General features: G+C 34.8%; 1 protein-coding gene across 1 annotated transcript; it reads right to left on the bottom strand.

Annotated features, from left to right (window-relative positions):
- Positions 1-5,239: 5,239 nt before the first annotated feature.
- Positions 5,240-10,737, bottom strand: LOC128027288 (melanin-concentrating hormone receptor 2-like). Its single transcript, XM_052614745.1, has 2 exons — positions 9,945-10,737; positions 5,240-6,988 (listed from the first exon to the last, which is right to left on the bottom strand). Exons 1-2 carry the CDS (start codon positions 10,343-10,345, stop codon positions 6,361-6,363), a joined length of 1,029 nt encoding a protein of 342 aa, XP_052470705.1. The 5' UTR covers positions 10,346-10,737; the 3' UTR covers positions 5,240-6,360.
- Positions 10,738-19,059: the final 8,322 nt, after the last annotated feature.

Genomic DNA, 19,059 nt, shown 5'->3' on the forward strand with positions numbered 1-19,059 from the left:
AAGGCGGAGTTTCTCCGTGTCTAGAGAGCGTCAGCGTGGATCATTTCAGAAAGATAACAGCTTTAACAGCAGCATTAAAGACGTTTTAAAATAAGTTGAGCTCAAAACTCACTCTTAGTTAGCAGCAAGTGTTTGCTTGATCCGATGTGGATTATAATCACTAAACAAGGCAGAAATATTTATAAGCGATGTAAAAGACTATGCTCGATAAACATTAACGTTACACAGTAAACATGTTAAATATGACCGCTTGGAGAAATCAGACGTCAGCTTCTTATTCACAATTGTGTATTTATTAAGTAACATTTTATCTGTCGTCTCGTTTCAAGAGTTTAGCTCCACGTTGCATATCATCAAAATATAATAACGATTTTTGTTCGGGAGCTTTTATAAAAATAGAGAGTCTGCGCCGAGGATCATTTAAGAAAGATAACAGCTTTAACACCAGCATTAAACACTTTTTTTTTTTTAAATAAGTTGAGCTCAAAACTCTCTTTCAGTCAGCAGCGAGTGTTTGAAATAACTTGATCCAATGTGGACCATACAAGGCAGAAATATTTACAAGCGATGAAAAAGATATGCACGCTAAACATATTACCATAGTAAACATGGTAAAATATGACCGCTTGAAGAAATCAGACGTCAGCTTCTTATTCTCTATCACAATCGTGTATTAAGTAACTTATATTATCTTTCACAAGCCTCGTCTCGAGAGTTTATCTCACGTTGCCTATCATAAAAGAATATAGCCTAATAATGTTTTTTGTTCGGGAGCTTTTATAAAAATAGAGATATTATCATTAATTCTAAATATGACGGCTATACTGTGGCCAATAAACAGAAACAGACTCGACTGAATAAGCAGGCTATTTTCATAAGCGTTAATAATAAATAAATAAAATAGAAATAAGTGTATTTATGTGTGATTAATTTTGAGTCCTGATAAATTAAATAAATTCTATAGATAAAACATCGATGATTTTGAATTTGAATATATAACAAAGCATGCAAACAAACAAACTTTTAAGCCCTGGCTCGCACTGGGCCGACAGTGCAAATGCGGCTAGTGACTGCTAGTACTCATTACTCATCAATTTTCCTAAAAACTTTTTGCTTTCCTCCTGTTTCTTCCTTTTTTCAGCACCGCTTGGGTAGCTTCGCTTCATTTTTACTGTCAACACTCTCTCTCTGTACACTCTGTCTATCACTGTCAATCACTTCTTCTTCGTCAGTTTTTTGGCGCATTACAGCCTTGTCACTTTCGCAGATGCGCAGTAAGTGAAATAATGGAATAGTCCAATGTAGTGAGGTGGGGGGGGGGGCCTCCTGTCTGCGACACTAATGATTTGATGCCATTTTTCGCAAATGGAGTTTTAGAAATATATATTTTGCACGAAGTAAAAAAAAAATAAAAAATCTTTAAGCAAGTTAATGGGGCATTTTGGGGGCCCCTAGGTAGCTCGGGGCCCAAGGCAATTGCCGACCTTTGCCTAATGGTAAAGTCCGCCCCTGTGAACACACATAGGCCACAACTGGAAATAAAAAAAAAACTGCAACCGCGTTAATTGCGTTATTTTTTTTTAACGCGTTAAATATTTTAAATTAATCGAATGCGTTAACGCGCTAATTTTGACAGCACTAATATATATATATATATATGTATTTTCTGATTCCAAATAGTACCTGATTAAACTAGAGTTTCAAACTATTAGATCAAACTATTTTGATTTGATAATCTCTCTCTCTCTCTCTTTTTAAAATACATTGATTAACAGCATACAGAAATATATTTTTTTAGTTTATGTGCAAAAAAAAAAAAATTTAAAATATTTAAGAACACGGACCTTTGGCTGTGTGGCGTATTCATTTTTTATCAAATTTAGATGAAGTCCATTGCCCTGTGGGATCGGAAGCATCCAGCGTTATTTCTTTTAAAGCACATTAGCATCTAACATCACAAAAATCAATACTAGCCCTGGGCAAGTGAGTTTCGGTTAAGCAGGTGGTTAAATAAAGATTTACTGATGAATGATGAATGTGCCATGGATAGGCCCACACTCCCTCTCCCTCTGAGCGTGACAACATTGCATTGCATATGACCTTGAAGTAATTGGAGAGATGTGCACTGATGTGTTTTCTTTTTCTTTTGTTTTATATCTTTTATCCTTTTTTCAGTTCCTGCTGAGGGCTTCATGGTATTTCTTTATATTTATTTCTCTCTCTCTCTCTCTCTCTCTCTCTCTGTCTGTCTCTCTCGCACCTTTCATTACACCAAATTTCCAAGAAATCTTTCAATCATGTAATGCTTTTCTCAAACAGAGATCTCTAAATAATAGTCAGGGAAGGCATGAAGAATATCTTTCTTATTTGGTGATAATACCCTGTAGCTTTTTTCTGGATCGATTGTGCAAGGACAGAATGCAAAGGGATGCTTTGTGTACCATTTTTTAAAAAATCTTTCAGGGTTAGATATTTTAAACTGTTCAGTACAGACCATTATGTGTATACAAACCACTGTTTCTCTTAATAAGTTTTAGGCCCTCTGAAAAAGAGCCCTTCATTTGTTTTTTTTGCTTTGTGGAAACTGTTGTGGCTGTATGAAACTAATTAACTCAGCATGGTGTGTGTGTGTGTGTGTGTGTGTGTGTGTGTGTGTGTGTGTGTGTGTGTGTGTGTGTGGTCTGAGCAGATTTGCCTTAGTCATAGAAGGAAAAACAAGAGCACAGACAGGATAATTCAGGCCCTTTGAGATTTAGTCAAGTGATTTTCTTGCTGTGATTCTATGGAGGGCTGAAGCAGAACATGATTGAAGCACCACTTACATTTATAAAGACTCAATATCATCTCAATATCATCTTAATCTTATCAAAATCTCTGTGTCTGTCCTTAATTGAATTAGACCATAAAAGCACCAGAGGCTGTATTAAATGGATGGGGGCACAGCTTAGCCTTTTGTGATTTTAATGCAGCCACTACTACGATCATACACTTATAATCTTATATAAATGCAAGTAAGATGTCTGAAAGATTTCATTATGTGCAGTCTCTTCATATCTTGTTGTAATCTCTAATTGCATTAGCCGGCTTTATACTTTATTTTTTTATTTTTTAAGCTATCAGGTTTGGAAAGAAAAGCCTAGTTACAATGGCAGAATGATCAGAGCCATGTCCTAACAAATACCACATAGACTCTGGTAAATTAAAATATTCATTATATTTTTGTTTGAATGTGTTATCGAATGTTTTGTGTTATTATTTCATGTTATTTAATTTCAAGAAATGTAATTCGCATGGTTCTTAGACTTTTATACTTTTTTGGTGTGTTATATTGTGATGTTTTGATATTTCAAATTAATGTCAATAACAGCAGGCTGGCTCATGCCTTTAATATTCAGTTCTTGGAAGGTCACGCAAGTTAATAATGGACCACATTTACATTTATCCATTTAGCTAATGCTTTTATCTAAAGCTACTTACAAATGAGACGAAAAGCCTCTGGTTGTTTGAGGAATGAAAGAGGTGAAAATCTGCTTTCCATTCTGAGCTTCTGAACTTGCCTTACAGATTCACTTCAGTGATGTTTAAATATGCTCAACAGGGGAGTCGTTTGACTTTATCCTCATGTTTTTCAGCTCATCCACCCATCTTTATGAGGGGATTAATTTAGCAGAATAGGGAAACATCATGAGGGAAGAATGTTTACAACTTTAGCTACACCTGGTATGCCTGAAGTGGCATTTTACAGAGTAATTATAGGACATAATGTGCTTCATGAAATGGGCTTCCCATATCATTATGAATAAACCTCCTAACATGTGCAACAGTTGAACAGGCAATAGATGATGTGATTTATCTTTAGATATATGGACTATAAGAAGATTCATCATACTATATTACTCTTTTGTCTACTAAATTATAGCAAATGGTAATTACATAGCAGACCGAATAGATAAATTGCGGTTAAGAGTAGCATTTCTGTGCAATGAAAATACATAACATTTTTAGTATATTACATGTACCATGAAACAAATTAATTTTGACCATAATCCATTATAACATTCCTCCGTGGCAGAGAAAAATTCCATTCCCCTCTCACATAAAAAAACTACTGCGATGTTTGTTTAGATGTAGACTGATCTGTGTATATTCCTTATTAATTGTGCATTGTGTATTAATTTATTATTATTCAGATTAAGACGAGATGACTTCCCTGGTGTAAGCAGTATTAAAAGCATCTTAATCATGGATTCATTTCTTACAAAGACTCAGAATTTTACTTCACATTATGGTAATTGATGGCCTGGAGTTGGATTATTGTGATGTTTTACAAATGTCAGCTGTTTAGACTCTCCTTCTGACGGCACCCATTCACTGCAGAAGATCCAAATCTCTTCCGATGAAGAAACACACTCATCTACATTTTGGCATGAGGAGCAGTAGACAACATTTTCAGCAAATTTAGATTTTTCACTGAATTATTAATTATTCACAGTAATAGTGTGATTGTTTATTTACAAATACATACCATAAGTCGAGGTTTTTTAGAGTTTATTTTTTGTAAATGTAGAGCACATAAAATCAAAAGCCTTCGGGATGGACAGACAAAAAAGTATATGTTCCTGAACTGCAATTGACTTAAAAATTGTCATGTAATTGTCAATGCATGACAAAATATATAATAAATATTATACAGTTCTTTGTTTAGTTGCCAGGCATCATAATGCGTTGATTGAGAGTGGCAAGACTGAAATGTGACTAGTCACACATAGTTGAGGTGTCACACGTTAACAGTGAAAATGACTGTTCTCGCATGTGCCGCAGGGGATTCTTAGAAAAAATACAGGAAAACAGAACCACACGGGGGATTTCACACTGGATATCTTTGTGAATTCATGTAATAAAATGCTCAGAAGCATACAGTCACGGATATTATGTCTTGGACAATGTCCTAAGTGAAGATTAAACAGAATTGCATGACAACAAGACTACATGTGGTCAAAGGGTCCAGTAACATTTGGAGACACTTAAAACCAAAACATTTAAATGTTTGCTATATTTAGTAAAATACTTAAAAAAAAAATGTTAAGCCAATATTTAAATTTATGAGAACACAGAGGAATGTTATATTTATGATGAGTTAGACCTGTCTTAGATCAGCATATTTGCTTATTTTACTTACTATTGGAATTATTTAACACAATATGTATCCACCCCCCCCCCACACACACACACACGAAAGTACATATACTGTAGACATTTTATTTGACAACTGCAAAACAATTCTGGTTCTGACTCATTCTGACATCAATCCCTAGCAATGCAAACAAAAGCCAAATACCGTATTTCAAAAATCCTGACCATTTAATTGTCTTTAAAGATAATAAGCAATGTAAATGCTGTCATCATTTATTCACTCATGTGAGTAAATTATGCTCCCTGTTTGAAATTCTTTCATATCTGACACACAAAAGGCACTTTTTTTCAGAATTGTACTGATTTCTCTGCCATGCATTTTCAATGAACAAGGCAAGTAACAAAGCTTTTAAGCTTCAAAAAGAGCATAAAGCATCATAATATTATCATGAAATAGTCTATATGACTCATGCACTATATTCCAAACTTATGAAGCCATACTATAGCAAAATAAATCTTCATTCACTAAACCGAACTGAATAATTCATTTACAAACTGAACTAATCCAGGTCACTGATTAAATGATCTGCTTGTAAAACAGCTCATTGAAAGGAAAGATAATCAAAATTTCACTCATTAAAAGTTTGTCCCTCACACAAAGAATATTGCATGACTTCAAAAATTGGAATACACAACAACACAACACTTTTATTATACTTATAATAATATGTTTATATGTTTTTGTTTGTCTGTTTGAAGCTTGAATCCCTCAGTCTATTTTCACTATAGTTGCTTGAAAAAAAAAAAACATTTCTAACTGTGTTTTATGGCCAAAAATCACACAGCACAGCATGCCAGCTAATAAACGATGACCGAACTTTGTTTTTTTTTGGTGAACCATTTAAAAAACTGATACATTAACAGTATACAATGAACAACAGATAAATTAACAGTAAACACTGAGTAAAAGAACATCATAATCACTTTTCATCATAATCACACCATAATCACTTTTCCAGAGTCTGACACAAACCACAAACACAGTCGAGTGCTGATTCACTCCTTCATGCCTCCTGAAAGTTTACTGTGGCATTTCGTTTCACAGTTTTCCCCTTTGAGAAACAGTCTACCATGCGACTGACACTCATGCAGCACGTGTTGCAGTACAGGCCTCCACTTTTCTCTTTGTTTTCCTCAGTTAGCACGTCTAGCAGGGCTCGCCAGGTGTTAGATGACAGTACAGCGGTGGCTGGTGTCCGGGCTGACGCTAGACCCTCCGGTGGTCTTGGATGAGCTGATCTGGGAGCGCAGCTCTTTGTTATGGCAGAGGCGATCGCGGTAGTTTTGGGCGAACAACAGCAGCATTAGGGGGTTGATGCAGCTGTGAGAGTAGCTTAGGCAGATGCTGATGTTGTACGCGTACACAAAGGCGCTGGTCGGCTGCTGGATGCTGAGGTTGATCACCTGGATAACATGATAGGGGGACCAGCAGACCAGGAACAGGGCGATCACCATCACAACTGTCTTGGTGGCCCATTTGGCCCACACTGACTGCTTGCGTTTGACTCGCCGGATGGAGCGGAACACGTGGTATAGAGTCAGAGTGTAAAATGTAATTATTATAATGAGGGGGACGATGAAACCCAGTGTGGACTGGTAAAGCGTGTACCAGTACATATCCTGAGGCCCATCCAGGTTAATCATACAGATGTCCATGTCCTTTTTGGAGATGACTTTAGTGTATATCATGACTGGGATGCTCAGAAGGAAGCTGCCCACCCACACCATAATGTTAATGATGATGGTCCACTGAATGGTCCTCTTTTCCGATGTAGGATGTACAATTGCAACATACCTGAAAAACAAAAAAAAACAAACAATGAATCACGTTATTAATGCCACCCAAGAGGAAAATGGCTTGCTCTTTCATAGTTTTCAAGACATTTTTTAAGAGATTTTAATTTTGCTCCATCGATGTGTTTCTCACATAACTGCAAGGAGAAATTCAAATAGAAACAGTTCCTGATATACACTTTGACTATAGAGCTTTAATAAAAGCTCAGATAAATTGGCCTTTTATTTGTTTCATACTGAAATCTCATCTCTTTAGCAGACTTTGGTATCTGGGCAAATCTGAGCACAGTTTGTGAAATGATTAAGATGTCTTCTGATACAAAGTAGACTTGTGAGATTAATAGGGTCTTTTTCTCCAGAGAAACATATTGAGAATATAGAGACATAATCAAAAGTAATTGAATCAATTTTCTTGTTTTCTGGGAGAAAAATATCTTATTTTTAATATGAGATTTCAAGTAAATTTAAAATTATTCTTTCAGGATTAAACTTTATTAAATCCACTAATCCAGTGATATTATTACATTATTACATTCATGTAATAAAGAGAGACATTGAAACTTTACTGTAGCATAAATTATTTTTTATAAAATAGGATACAGATAATCTGAAGTAAAAATAATTTAAGGTTAAGGTTAAAGTTATATTTGGCCCAAATGGTCCAAAAAATTATTGCAAAATTAAAATTATTAATTATTAAAATTATTAAAAGTTTGGGTCCAGTTAAGATTTTTACTGAATGAAAGTATTAATTTATTTTTTTACTATATATATATATATATATATATATATATATATATATATATATATATATATATTACTGACTTAAACTTTTGAATGGTAGTGTACATTTAACTAAATTTGCATGACTCTCCTCGCTGAGTCTGGTTCTTTGTAATGTATCTTCCTTTCTCTTGCTCACTGGGGGTATTAAGGCTCTATTTTACGCAAAGCCGCTTTGGAGCAATATTGTGAAATGAGCTATACAAATAAAGCTGCCTTGTCTTGACTCTTGGAAAGCAAACAAGCTACTAGAGCTGCAAAACAGCAGAGCAAGTGTTAGCTTTCTAAGAAATGCATTTGCTGTGTTTTTATTCTTCTATCAAATAAAGGCCAAATAAAAGTGTATAAAATCAAAAGATATGTACTTTACCCGTGAACAGTCTAAACATCTCAACTTCATTTTTCAAATAATCAGAATACTTCAAGTATTACAGCTTTCATTTACTCTAGTCAGGCAACAATCTTTTTATTTATTTATTTATTTGCTATTTCTTATAAAGGAAAGACAAAGTGTCTGGCTTCATGTTTAATGTATTGCTCACAGTAGTAACAGTGAGGTTGCCTTTTAAATAGAATGTGGTTTTATGTTGCTTAGCAAAAGACAATGAAAATGTCCAGCTATGATGCTATATCTAAGTAACTCTAATCATGTGACCCAGTAAAAAAAAAAAAAAAAAAAAAAAAAAAAAATATATATATATATATATATATATATATATATATATATTTTTTTTTTTTTTTGGGAATATAGCAATGACACTATATGAAAAAGTGTTATAGTGGAGCTTTATCACCTAATCATATAGATGCCTTCTGGGGGACTCATATGTCTTTTCATTACCAACAACTAAGCAAAAACTCTCCTCTGCACTCTGTATTTTATGTGTATCCTTTGTATGTGGAGAGATATTGTGTGTTTTGTGTGCTATAAATATAAGTAAGATGGTTTTTCAAAGTCACACAATGTTGTTTCTGTAGTCCAGTCTTGCAGATAAAAAAATAAAATAAAGATACAAAAAAGTTTGATACAGCAGGCTTCATTTTTCAAGGTCATGCAGCATGGATCACATGGATGTGAGAATTGCATTGATTTCACGCTCTTCTTTTTTTTTCTTTGCATACATTCAGTGGAAGATCTAGGTTAGAGTTTGATTAACAGTGATGAGCAACTGGGCTGTAATTTCATAAATTTGCTGAAAATGCTATGTGCTTTAAATAAAGAATTCTATCCTTTTTGACCTCAAAGCTGATGCACTTCGTAAGCACATTTATTATCTTGACTGTATTAGTTAAATCTGAAAGAAAACTGTCAAGAATATGACACAGGTCAAAGAAAGAAATTCAATATTTGTATTACAATTCATATTTTGCAAAAAGGAAGCATATTTTAGTAAGTAATTGTTTCACATTAAATGCAAAATACAAAAAAAAGTCTAAATTCTTGATCAATATTTATACATATGTTTGGTTTAATTTGATGCCCATATTTATAAATATATAAAAACACATCTATGTTTTGCAGCCATTTCAAGATTTTTATCAGAAATGACTGATTACAATAATGTGCATCTATAATAAGAAATATTGCACACTGAAATCTTTTGATTATAGACTTTGGAATGGTTGCGAAACTCAGCATAAAGTTATTATCTCTTCTGAAACTGCAGATGAGACTCGGCCAACAAGAAACATTCTTAGAATTGTGGCAAGGTTCTCTCAAGTTATGAACAAACGTTCTTCCTGTAATGTTAACACAACATTCGTTCAGCGTTATCTGGTCTTTAATAATATTCTCAAAACGCTATGTATACATTGTTCATGGAACATTTTATTTCAGAAATGTTTGAACTGGAGTTGGACTTTTTTTTTTTTTTTTTTTTTTTTACAAAAATTTTGAATTTACAGAGCAGAACCTTTTTTATGATCAAATTATTATATCTGATGGGGAGGCGTGAGTTTATTTATATATGTATTTATTTTCCAATGTAGAAAGTTGAGAAGTGATGCAGTTTAGAATAAACTGATGAAATACCAATGAGATCTCATTTGTGCTTTTACTTTCCTATTGTTTAAGGCCTTCTTTGCAAGAGCGGAATATAGTAGGCTATGAACACAGCAACAGGCCACTACTGCATTAATGTCGTCCTGACTTCCCAAATGCATGCAACTCTCACCTGTCAATGCAGAGTACAGTCACTATGCCCACTGTAGTAAACTGGTTGCTGACGTCGACCACCACCACAGCTTTACACATGAAGTGGCCAAAGACCCACTGTCTGTCCCGGACCAGCTGATGGATGTTGAACGGCATCACCAACAGGAAAAGCAGGTCTGCGATGGCCAGATTCAGCACGTAAATATCAGAGACCATCTTCTTCTTGCATGATGCCACAGCATAGATCACCAAACCGTTGGCCAGGACTCCAACTGAACACAGAATGCCGTAGATAGTGGGGAAGATGTGCATGAAAGACGCGATGTCAATGATGCTGTACGACGGGGTGGTTCGGTTCACACACGAAAAGTTGGAGGAATTTGCAAATTCGGAAGCGCAAAGAATATCTGAGGTGTTCATCTTAATAAATAAATAAATAAATATGAAATGCTCTCGTCTTAGTCTGGTCTTCGCACGCTTCCGCAAGCTTTTACGCAGCGCTCTACTTCATATCCAACCCGTTTCAAGTTTTAAAAGCGTCCCTTGGGTGTCAGTTATCGCCCGGTTGTCATCTGCTTTGCTTTTCATTCAGTTTGCCGATGCTTCCTCGGTCTCTTGAGATACTGTTACATATAAATGCCCAAAGGCTGGAGCTTGTGTGCGTATTGTGCGCGTCTGTCTCCTTCAGCACGGCTGTTTGAAGAGATGCATATGTCTCCACCCTTTCAGAGTCCTCTCTCTAAACTCACCCATCACACTCAATATTTAAGAAAAAAAAAGTTTGATTATTCATTTGTGCAGTCCATCACAGCAAGAAGCTCCAAGCTCCAGTGTTAACAAATCATTTCTTTATCTGCTGTTGCTACCTGTTGCATGCAGATATTATTAGACCTGTTATAGTTTAATCATTTACATTCAAGCAATACTGGCAGATGCCTTTATCCAAAGTGAGTTCATACACTTTATAATTTAATGCATTCACTGGAAATTGAGTCCATTACCTAGGCGTTGTGAACACCATGTTATGCTGTTTAAGTTTATAGTCAGATTGGCTGTGCATTATGATGTATATTATGTTTTAAATTTGTATGGATTAACTGTTAAATTGATTTAGCTGCCCAAGCCTTTTATGGATTATGTTCTGTTATGTTCTAGATTATGTCATTTGTGCACACTTTAAAAATAAAAGTGTATACTCTCTGTACTTATCGATAAGTATCAGCACCAGTGCATTCCGTCATCTTGTCTAGATTTCAGGGAGCAGAGCACATCTTTAAAGATTGGAAACTTCATTTCAACAGATTAAAAAGGTAATATAAGGTGCTCATCTTCTCTACTGATGTCTGTAGACAGGACTGATGGCCCCTGGTGAGAAAAGATTACTCCAAAAAACTTTATAGCATGCATTTATGGATTTTGTTCGAACTGTCTCACAAATCATGCAAAAGAGCATTGCAGTAGTCCAGTACAGAGATGGCCTGATAGGAATTATTATTAATTATAAAATAATGTGTATGCATGTGTGCGTGTGTGAGCGAGTATGTTTATGGTTATGTCTCCATAAAATTAAACTGGCTGAAGAACACTTAATGGTTACTGTGGCTTAGCCTGAGGTTGATTGCATGTCTTGTGATTTGGATGGGCGACAAATGACCAAATGATCTTTAGTCATGGCCGTAGCCCTTGTAAAGAGAATCATACAGCTCATCATATATCATAATTACTATATGCTTATATTATATTATGTACGGCATATTATAATTTTTTATTATTTACGGTGGATATGTTAAGTATACACACTTTTGTCACACAACGCATTGCAAAATGTAATTTTTAATTTATTTAGAGTATGTACGAGTATAAGACTCTATATCATTAATGATTTGAGTAGCCTTGTGATGCTCCGTCTACCAAGGGGTCCTTGTCTTTTAGTTTTATAGACCCCTGTTATGACCTAAAGTATAACTTTGAATGTGACAAGGTCAGATGAAAAACAGAACTGACCTTGGCATTATTGTAATGTGCCCCGAAATGAATAATTCACTCAAATCAATGAGCTTCAAGGCGAAGGTGAAGGCTTTGTTCAAGGAGCAGCGTAATCATGGAAAACTCGTCAAAATCTCCAGCTCAACTGCCAATTTGGTGCGACTCATTACTTCACAGTTGGTTCATGCTTCTCTTTTCTAAGTCTGCTGATTATGGAAAGTAATTTGCAATTGTTGATACATGTGGATTCATTCATGTTAATAATGCATGTCCTCATTCATAGTAATCAGCCGAAAGAAGATTGGTTTATTCTGTGTTCCGGCAGAACTGCAAACTCCTTGTGTTCCTTTATATCGTTTTTGATAACCAAAGCAATTAAAACGGCGAATTTGCATTTCATTTCACAACCGTTTTTAAATTGCAATGCATAACCAATTTTTGACGACTGTCACAAAATGTAACATAAACTGCAAGATTCCTGGATGATAAGGACTATTCAGATATCACTCTCAAAGGACTGAGGAATGCATGCTTTCAGGCAAATATTTCTCATCACAAAAAAAAAAAACCTAAACAAAAAGATCACAGAGAAAATATGGACACGACACAAAGATGAATGACCCAAAGGGAAAGAATTAAATAGAGAGTATGGCTGTTTTTCTTTGTGGTCACATGCCTACAAAGATCATATGATGCCTTGTAGTACTGGAAGATGTTTGGCATGATAACAAGCTACAGATCGCGATCCCTAATCCCTCTATTTTTTTATTTGAACCCTCTGTTTTCTTGACGCCTATCATGTCCAAAATTGGCAAACAAATAAGGCAGCTAACTGGGTTTTAAAGCAAGGTCGTTACGAATGAAATCATTCAATATCCAGCAGAGGGCGCTGAAGTGCAGCAGACGCTACTGACATAAACTCATTTCACAGTGTAGAGTAAACAAAATTCACCTGCATTCTTGTCAGTTTTGATTAATAAGTTAAGCTGCCTCTGTTAAAATTGGCAGTGAACATCAACGTTTTAAACAGTTTCTTTAGCTTGACATGCTTCATTTTCCAGTTTCAATGAAAAACGTCTGTGGTGGTAAATGCTAGAAATATATAGGCTAATCATATCTTGTGTTTATTGGTATTAGGCTAAATATAAGAGCTATATTTGCATGTGATAAAAAGATTATAATAATTAATATAATATATAATATATTATAATAATTAAAAATAAAAAACGTTCACAAAAACACTTGGTAGTGAGCCTTTGAACCCCTGCTAGCATGCACTGCATGTAAATGTGTATGTAAACATACTCCCCATGAGTCATAAAATATGCTTTAATCATGAAATATGAAACCATTTATCTTTGTTTCATCATCCCTGGGAAATCAATGGAAACTGAGATGGGGATTTAAGATGAGCTGTCGGTGATGAATTTCACAATAAACCTCAACAATAATCTTGCTCTATGGTAAATGTCAATGATAAAGGACGAAGTGGAAAGTTTTTAAATGCAAACATAATTATAAAAAAGTCTATTGACTTTTAAGATATTCTGTAAAATTTATGGAAATTAGATTTTGATCATTCTGTCTGTCATTGGGCTTAAGATATCATCTTTATGCTGCTTTTCACTTGAAGGTGCTTTTTTAATCAAGAGAGGAAGGTGTCTGTACAACCACTAATCAACGGGATTCAGAAAATATAAAGCGAGTCTGGGCCGAAATTATTTAATTGTATCGATTAAAAATGCATGGTTTGTTGTTTCAAAGGATGCAGCCAAGTTTAATCAATCTAACCATGCTAGTACTGATGGAAAGCTGAATAATAATACGATCTGACAGGATTTGTGGTTTCACATTAAAGCATATGAGACGAACGCAGCAGAACAAAATCTTTAAACCTGTTCACTGTGCACACAAACATACACAGCCTTTCATTTGTCATCGAGGTGATGCTTTTTATTCACACTGAAGTACAAATGTACTAGGTTCTAGGAGATTTGTCGCATTTAATTTTCAAAAGAACAACTCATTTAACAATTGTCCCCATTCTATTCATCAAACAATGTTTCAACAACAAAGCATTTTAAAAGCAAAATCACATGAAACAATAGCTGCACAATAGAAACAAAAGTAAGTCAATGAATTTTGTATTAAAATATATTTGTATATATATATATATATATATATATATATACACACACACACACACACACACACACACACACACACACACACACACACACACACACACACACACACACACACATATATATATATATATATATATATATATATATATATATTCATTGCAATGCAATAAACTATATTGAATACCATAATATATACATAATTTCATATAAACCACACTGAAAAAAATAGTTGAATTACCACTGTGTATGAAATATGGTATATAAATGTGCTAGTTTGAGATATCATCTACAATGCTCATATGAGTGATGTATCTCTCTCTCTGGGACTATGAGTAGTGAAGTTAAATTAACACTGACTTGGGCTTCTACGGAGACCATTGGTTAACAACCTCAGAGCGCAGAGCTGGTCTGCCTTGAAAGGTTTATACATTATCACTAAAAATCAATTTCCATATTTTCACTTCCGAAACCCGACTGGGAAATGTATTATAGGGTTGAGCGCCTCACTTAAGGGCACATTGATTATAGTACATGGACTGAAGGGTCTGAACCTGAAATTTTTCAGTTGCAATCCTAGATTTTTAACCATTATGCACAATATAACAAAATGTATCATCAACTCACAAATTCTGAGCCACTTCAAACACAATCACACACACACACACACAAACATCTGAAGCTTTAAAAACAAACCCAAGTATAACTGAAATGCAGCGCTAACTATTTTTTTTTCACCGACTGATTGTTCATAATGATTTATTTGTTTGTGTGAAGTGCTTGCAGCGGCTATGATCTGCCCACTTAGCGCATGCAGTAAAATTTATTTCCGATTTTCATCCAAAACAAGGCATCCACACATAGCTGAGATGAGCGTGAGAGTGAACGCCACAGAACAGTCACTGTGCTGCAAACACAACCGTTGATTTATTTGTTTTTGATGTACCACTGAAAAATGGGCAGGACATTAAAAAAAAAAAATATTCAAGTCACATGAACCTAAACTTGAAATGAGGACACAACTGCGGTGTTTTCACGCTATACAGAATTTAAGCCTGACATTTATGGTTTGTGTTGATGTTTAGGGAGTTTTTCTTTCTTTCTAACTTCCAATAATTCTATGCAAATAATGAAGCAGCATCTTAGCACTTTGACCCTGGGTTGTAACCTTCTTATCACTGGCTCCCTCCAATGTCTGGACACCCGGTAATCTCAGTTATGAGATCTGGTTCTTGACTGGTCTTATAGCAGTTCACATACTCCCTGACAAACATTTACATCCTTATATACCTAAAATTAGACATTTAGATGGCTCTTAAGATATTTGTTGCCAACAGTGTGATAGTATCGCTGAAATTATATAGGCTACATGCACTTCGTGACATTCCTCTTCAAGAGAGCTATTTATGGAGTGAAAGCTCAGATTTATGGATGCATTCGGACATACCACCCGCAAGAAACTGCTTTTTTAACCTCTTGGTGTTCTTTGCATAAATCTTCTTTCATAGTTCTTGACGCATGCAGCAAGCCTTTAAGCTACATGTCAGTAAATTAAAGGGTCATGTAATTGCACATTAATGTTAATAAAAAAATGTCCAAAGGCAATGAAAAATAATAGCATACAATGATTAGGGTTTGAGCAGTCAATGAACCACTGGGCAGGCGGCTATTTTAGCTTGTGATAATTGAGAATAATGAGAAAACACTACAGGTTAACAAACAAAACTACAACGATGTTATCAGACATAGTCAGTATGAAACTAATTTTAAAAGTTCATGAAAAAACGTGATTTTTAAAACATTATACAAATTAGTTACATCAATTTATCCTGTTATGCAGAGCATGTCTAAATCATCATATAGAAAATCATGATATCATGTATTATCCAGTCCAAAATTTTCCAGTTAGCCCCTACTGTAACTGCAACATTGACTTAATTTACCTGCTGCTAATGTAATGTAGTAAAGTAATTAGTCACGCTCATAAAGCATAGGTGACTGACTTAAAATTCCTGGCAACAAAACTGTCAAGAGAGTTGTAATTTTTAATTCTGTGGACTAATTTATGACAACAAAATAAATCTGTATTCTTAATAACATCACCCTCCAGGAAGTGAGTCCTATTAGCTCATTCTCAGTTGTGCATTTTTACAGTGATTATGGAAGTAGGGAATTTTTGTGTAGTTATGGTGACCCGGAGAGTGTTTAATGATAGTTTTACACCCTCATCCAGCTCTGAATTCTGTGTGACTGCTGTGGCAATATAAGGCAACACATGCTATCATGTAACACAGGTTCAACACAATAATACTGGCACACTTGTGCACACAGGCGCAGTGCAAATACAGAACTAATTGTTAACACACCCACCCACTAACACACACTACCCTGCAACACTGCTGAAGGAGAATCATAAATGTGAAATGAAATGAGAAACTTCGAAGTTTCATGTATCGTATTGAACACACAGAGGCAATTAAATCTGCCATGAGTGGAATGGGATGTGGAGGTTGCATTCATTTTATATTGGATTTTAAATCAGGTTTGCACACAGCACAGGTGTTGAATCACGTGATTATTGTGACCCTGGCTCAGCTGGTTCCTTTGTGCCGGGGGACGAGGCATGTAATGCATGGGCAAAGTCATGCTAGACTGTGTCATTAATTTCTCGCTGTGCTCAGGATTTTAGCTGACCGAAAAATTGCAGATACAAGATATGTCTGTGGAGTTTGGGGACAAGATGAAAAGTGATGATGAATGTCTTCCTTGGTGGTTTGTGCACACAGAATTAGCTGCTTGAAATCTGCATGCATGTCTCAGGAGCTTTTCTACAGCAAATATAAAGCTTGTGTTTTGCAAAATGTAACGCTTAATTTAAGCTGCTGTACACTGAGTTTTGTAAGCATTAATTATCACCAACATATGGTGAGTTTTACACTTACTGCACTTGAGGGAGGCACATAAGAGACTTGTGCTTTTGTTAATAAGAGACTGTGCTGTTATTATATATATATATTTTTTCTGCCAGCATTTGTCACGCATGGTTGATGTATCTTTTAGTTTTAACTTTTAAATTAGCTTTATTCCATTAGACTATTTACATATTACCATCAAACATGTATACAGCTCAGTCAAGTCTTTCCAACAGATGTAGCCTACTGTGGCTTCACAGTCTTCACAGGAAATGGAATTTATTTGTTAAATCTGCTAGTTTGGCACAGCCAAGTATTTTGACGGTTGACCATTCAATGTCTCTTCAGACGCAGTTCGACATCCTGTTTTGGCAAAGGATGAAGTGAACAAGACTCATTTCCATGAAGAAGTTAAGCTGCAGGCAACTCATCCAGGCATTCAGTTTTGTCTCTTGGCAATATGTTGTATGACTTTCTGAAACTTTATTAGCAGAGACATAATCTAAAATGTATGAAGACAAGTGTGATAAGTCTTTTTAATTGGTTCCTGGGAGAGTGTTATGGTCACAGTGAATACTATAGACGGCAGTGACAATCTTTTATGCTATTGTTTAGAGGCTCCCAATTGAGTTTAAAGGTTCACAGAGCGAAGAAACTATTATTTTTAGGCAAGTTTTAGCCTGAAAACAGATATTTCCACTCAACCATGACAATACTGTGCCACCTATAGGATTTGCGGTGGTACTGCAACATTTCCAACAAGTGTAAAAAGGAAGAAGAAAACGTGAAATAAATAATTTAGCAGCTATTTCATCCTTAAAATTAAAACTTGCGCTTTCCTTTTAGATCCCATGGAATCTATTTGTGTGAAAGACATGCAATTAACCCATTGTCCTCTACACTCCTATTTGACCTGTTGTTCCTGTCATTCAAATCTCTGTGTGCCTGTTTAACCAAATGTAATGTGACATTTCTATTTCCCTCTTTGCACTTCATGCGTCGGTCTCTCTGTATATTTACACAAGCTATCAGAGAATGGCGGGCCGGAGGTTCATTTTCTCTTCTCAAATAGCAAGCTGTTATTTTGCAGTGTTTTGAGGGAAAGGGCTGCACATGAGATGAAGAGGTTTCTCGTGTGTGGCATGGAACAAAGCGCTGTCATATCTGCAATATAAATTAAATATATATAAGTGTGTGACCTGCTGCACTGCTAAGATTTTATCTTCAACTAAAAGATATATATAGATTTTTTATATTAATTTATATATTTTACAGTTCACAATTAACTGTGTAAATGTATTGTGAAAACTTTCCTATCTGTTCTCAAATATAATTCATGCAAATGTAATATGTGCATATTCTTACTGCAATGTGATTGGTTAGTCGTCACACAAGAACCAATGAGCAGACAAAAAATAGTTTCTTTTCTCAGTTATTTTTTTGTACATTCAGCTGAAGTCAATGGAAACCGAAAATATTCAAATACCAACATTCTTCAAAATATCTTCTCTTTTATTCCACAGTAGAAAGAAAGTCATACAGGTTTAGAATGACATGAAAGTGAGTAAATTACAGAATTTTCATATTTGGGTGAAGAACTATCCCCAATTTAAGTTTTTCTATAGTTCTTTTTATTAGAAAATAAATAAATAAAAATAAATAAATAAATAAATTATATATATATATATATATATATATATATATATATATATATATATATATATATATATATATATATATATATATTAAGCCATATAGCCCATTGTTACCATTATCTTTCATTGTATGAAAAAATGCAGTCACAAAAACATTTTCATAATACATACTTTTTGCACTTTTTAATAAAAAAAAATTCAATGGCAAGTAACACATTCAACAAGAAATCTCTAAGTAGTATTTTCTTGTAAAACATACTCCAGTATTCTTATTTTTTTTACAGTGTAGTCTACTTTTTTCTTAAATTTTCTTTTAAATGAAAATGACTATTTTAAAGCATTCGCAGCAACAGGAGGCCCCTCTTGTGGTATGTAAGAACACTGCAGAAGAACACATTTGTTCACACAGTCCATGACCACCACACTTTGTTAAGTTT

Source organism: Carassius gibelio, chromosome A14 (assembly GCF_023724105.1).
Source record: "Carassius gibelio isolate Cgi1373 ecotype wild population from Czech Republic chromosome A14, carGib1.2-hapl.c, whole genome shotgun sequence".
Lineage (NCBI taxonomy): Eukaryota > Metazoa > Chordata > Actinopteri > Cypriniformes > Cyprinidae > Carassius > Carassius gibelio.

Coding starts and splice junctions, on each gene's coding strand:
- LOC128027288 (XM_052614745.1), bottom strand. CDS start 10,345: ATGAACACCTCAGATATTCTTTGCGCTTCCGAATTTGCAAATTCCTCC. Junction 6,989..9,944: donor ACTGTACTCTGCATTGACAG/GTGAGAGTTGCA, acceptor TTTGTTTTTCAG/GTATGTTGCAATTGTACATC.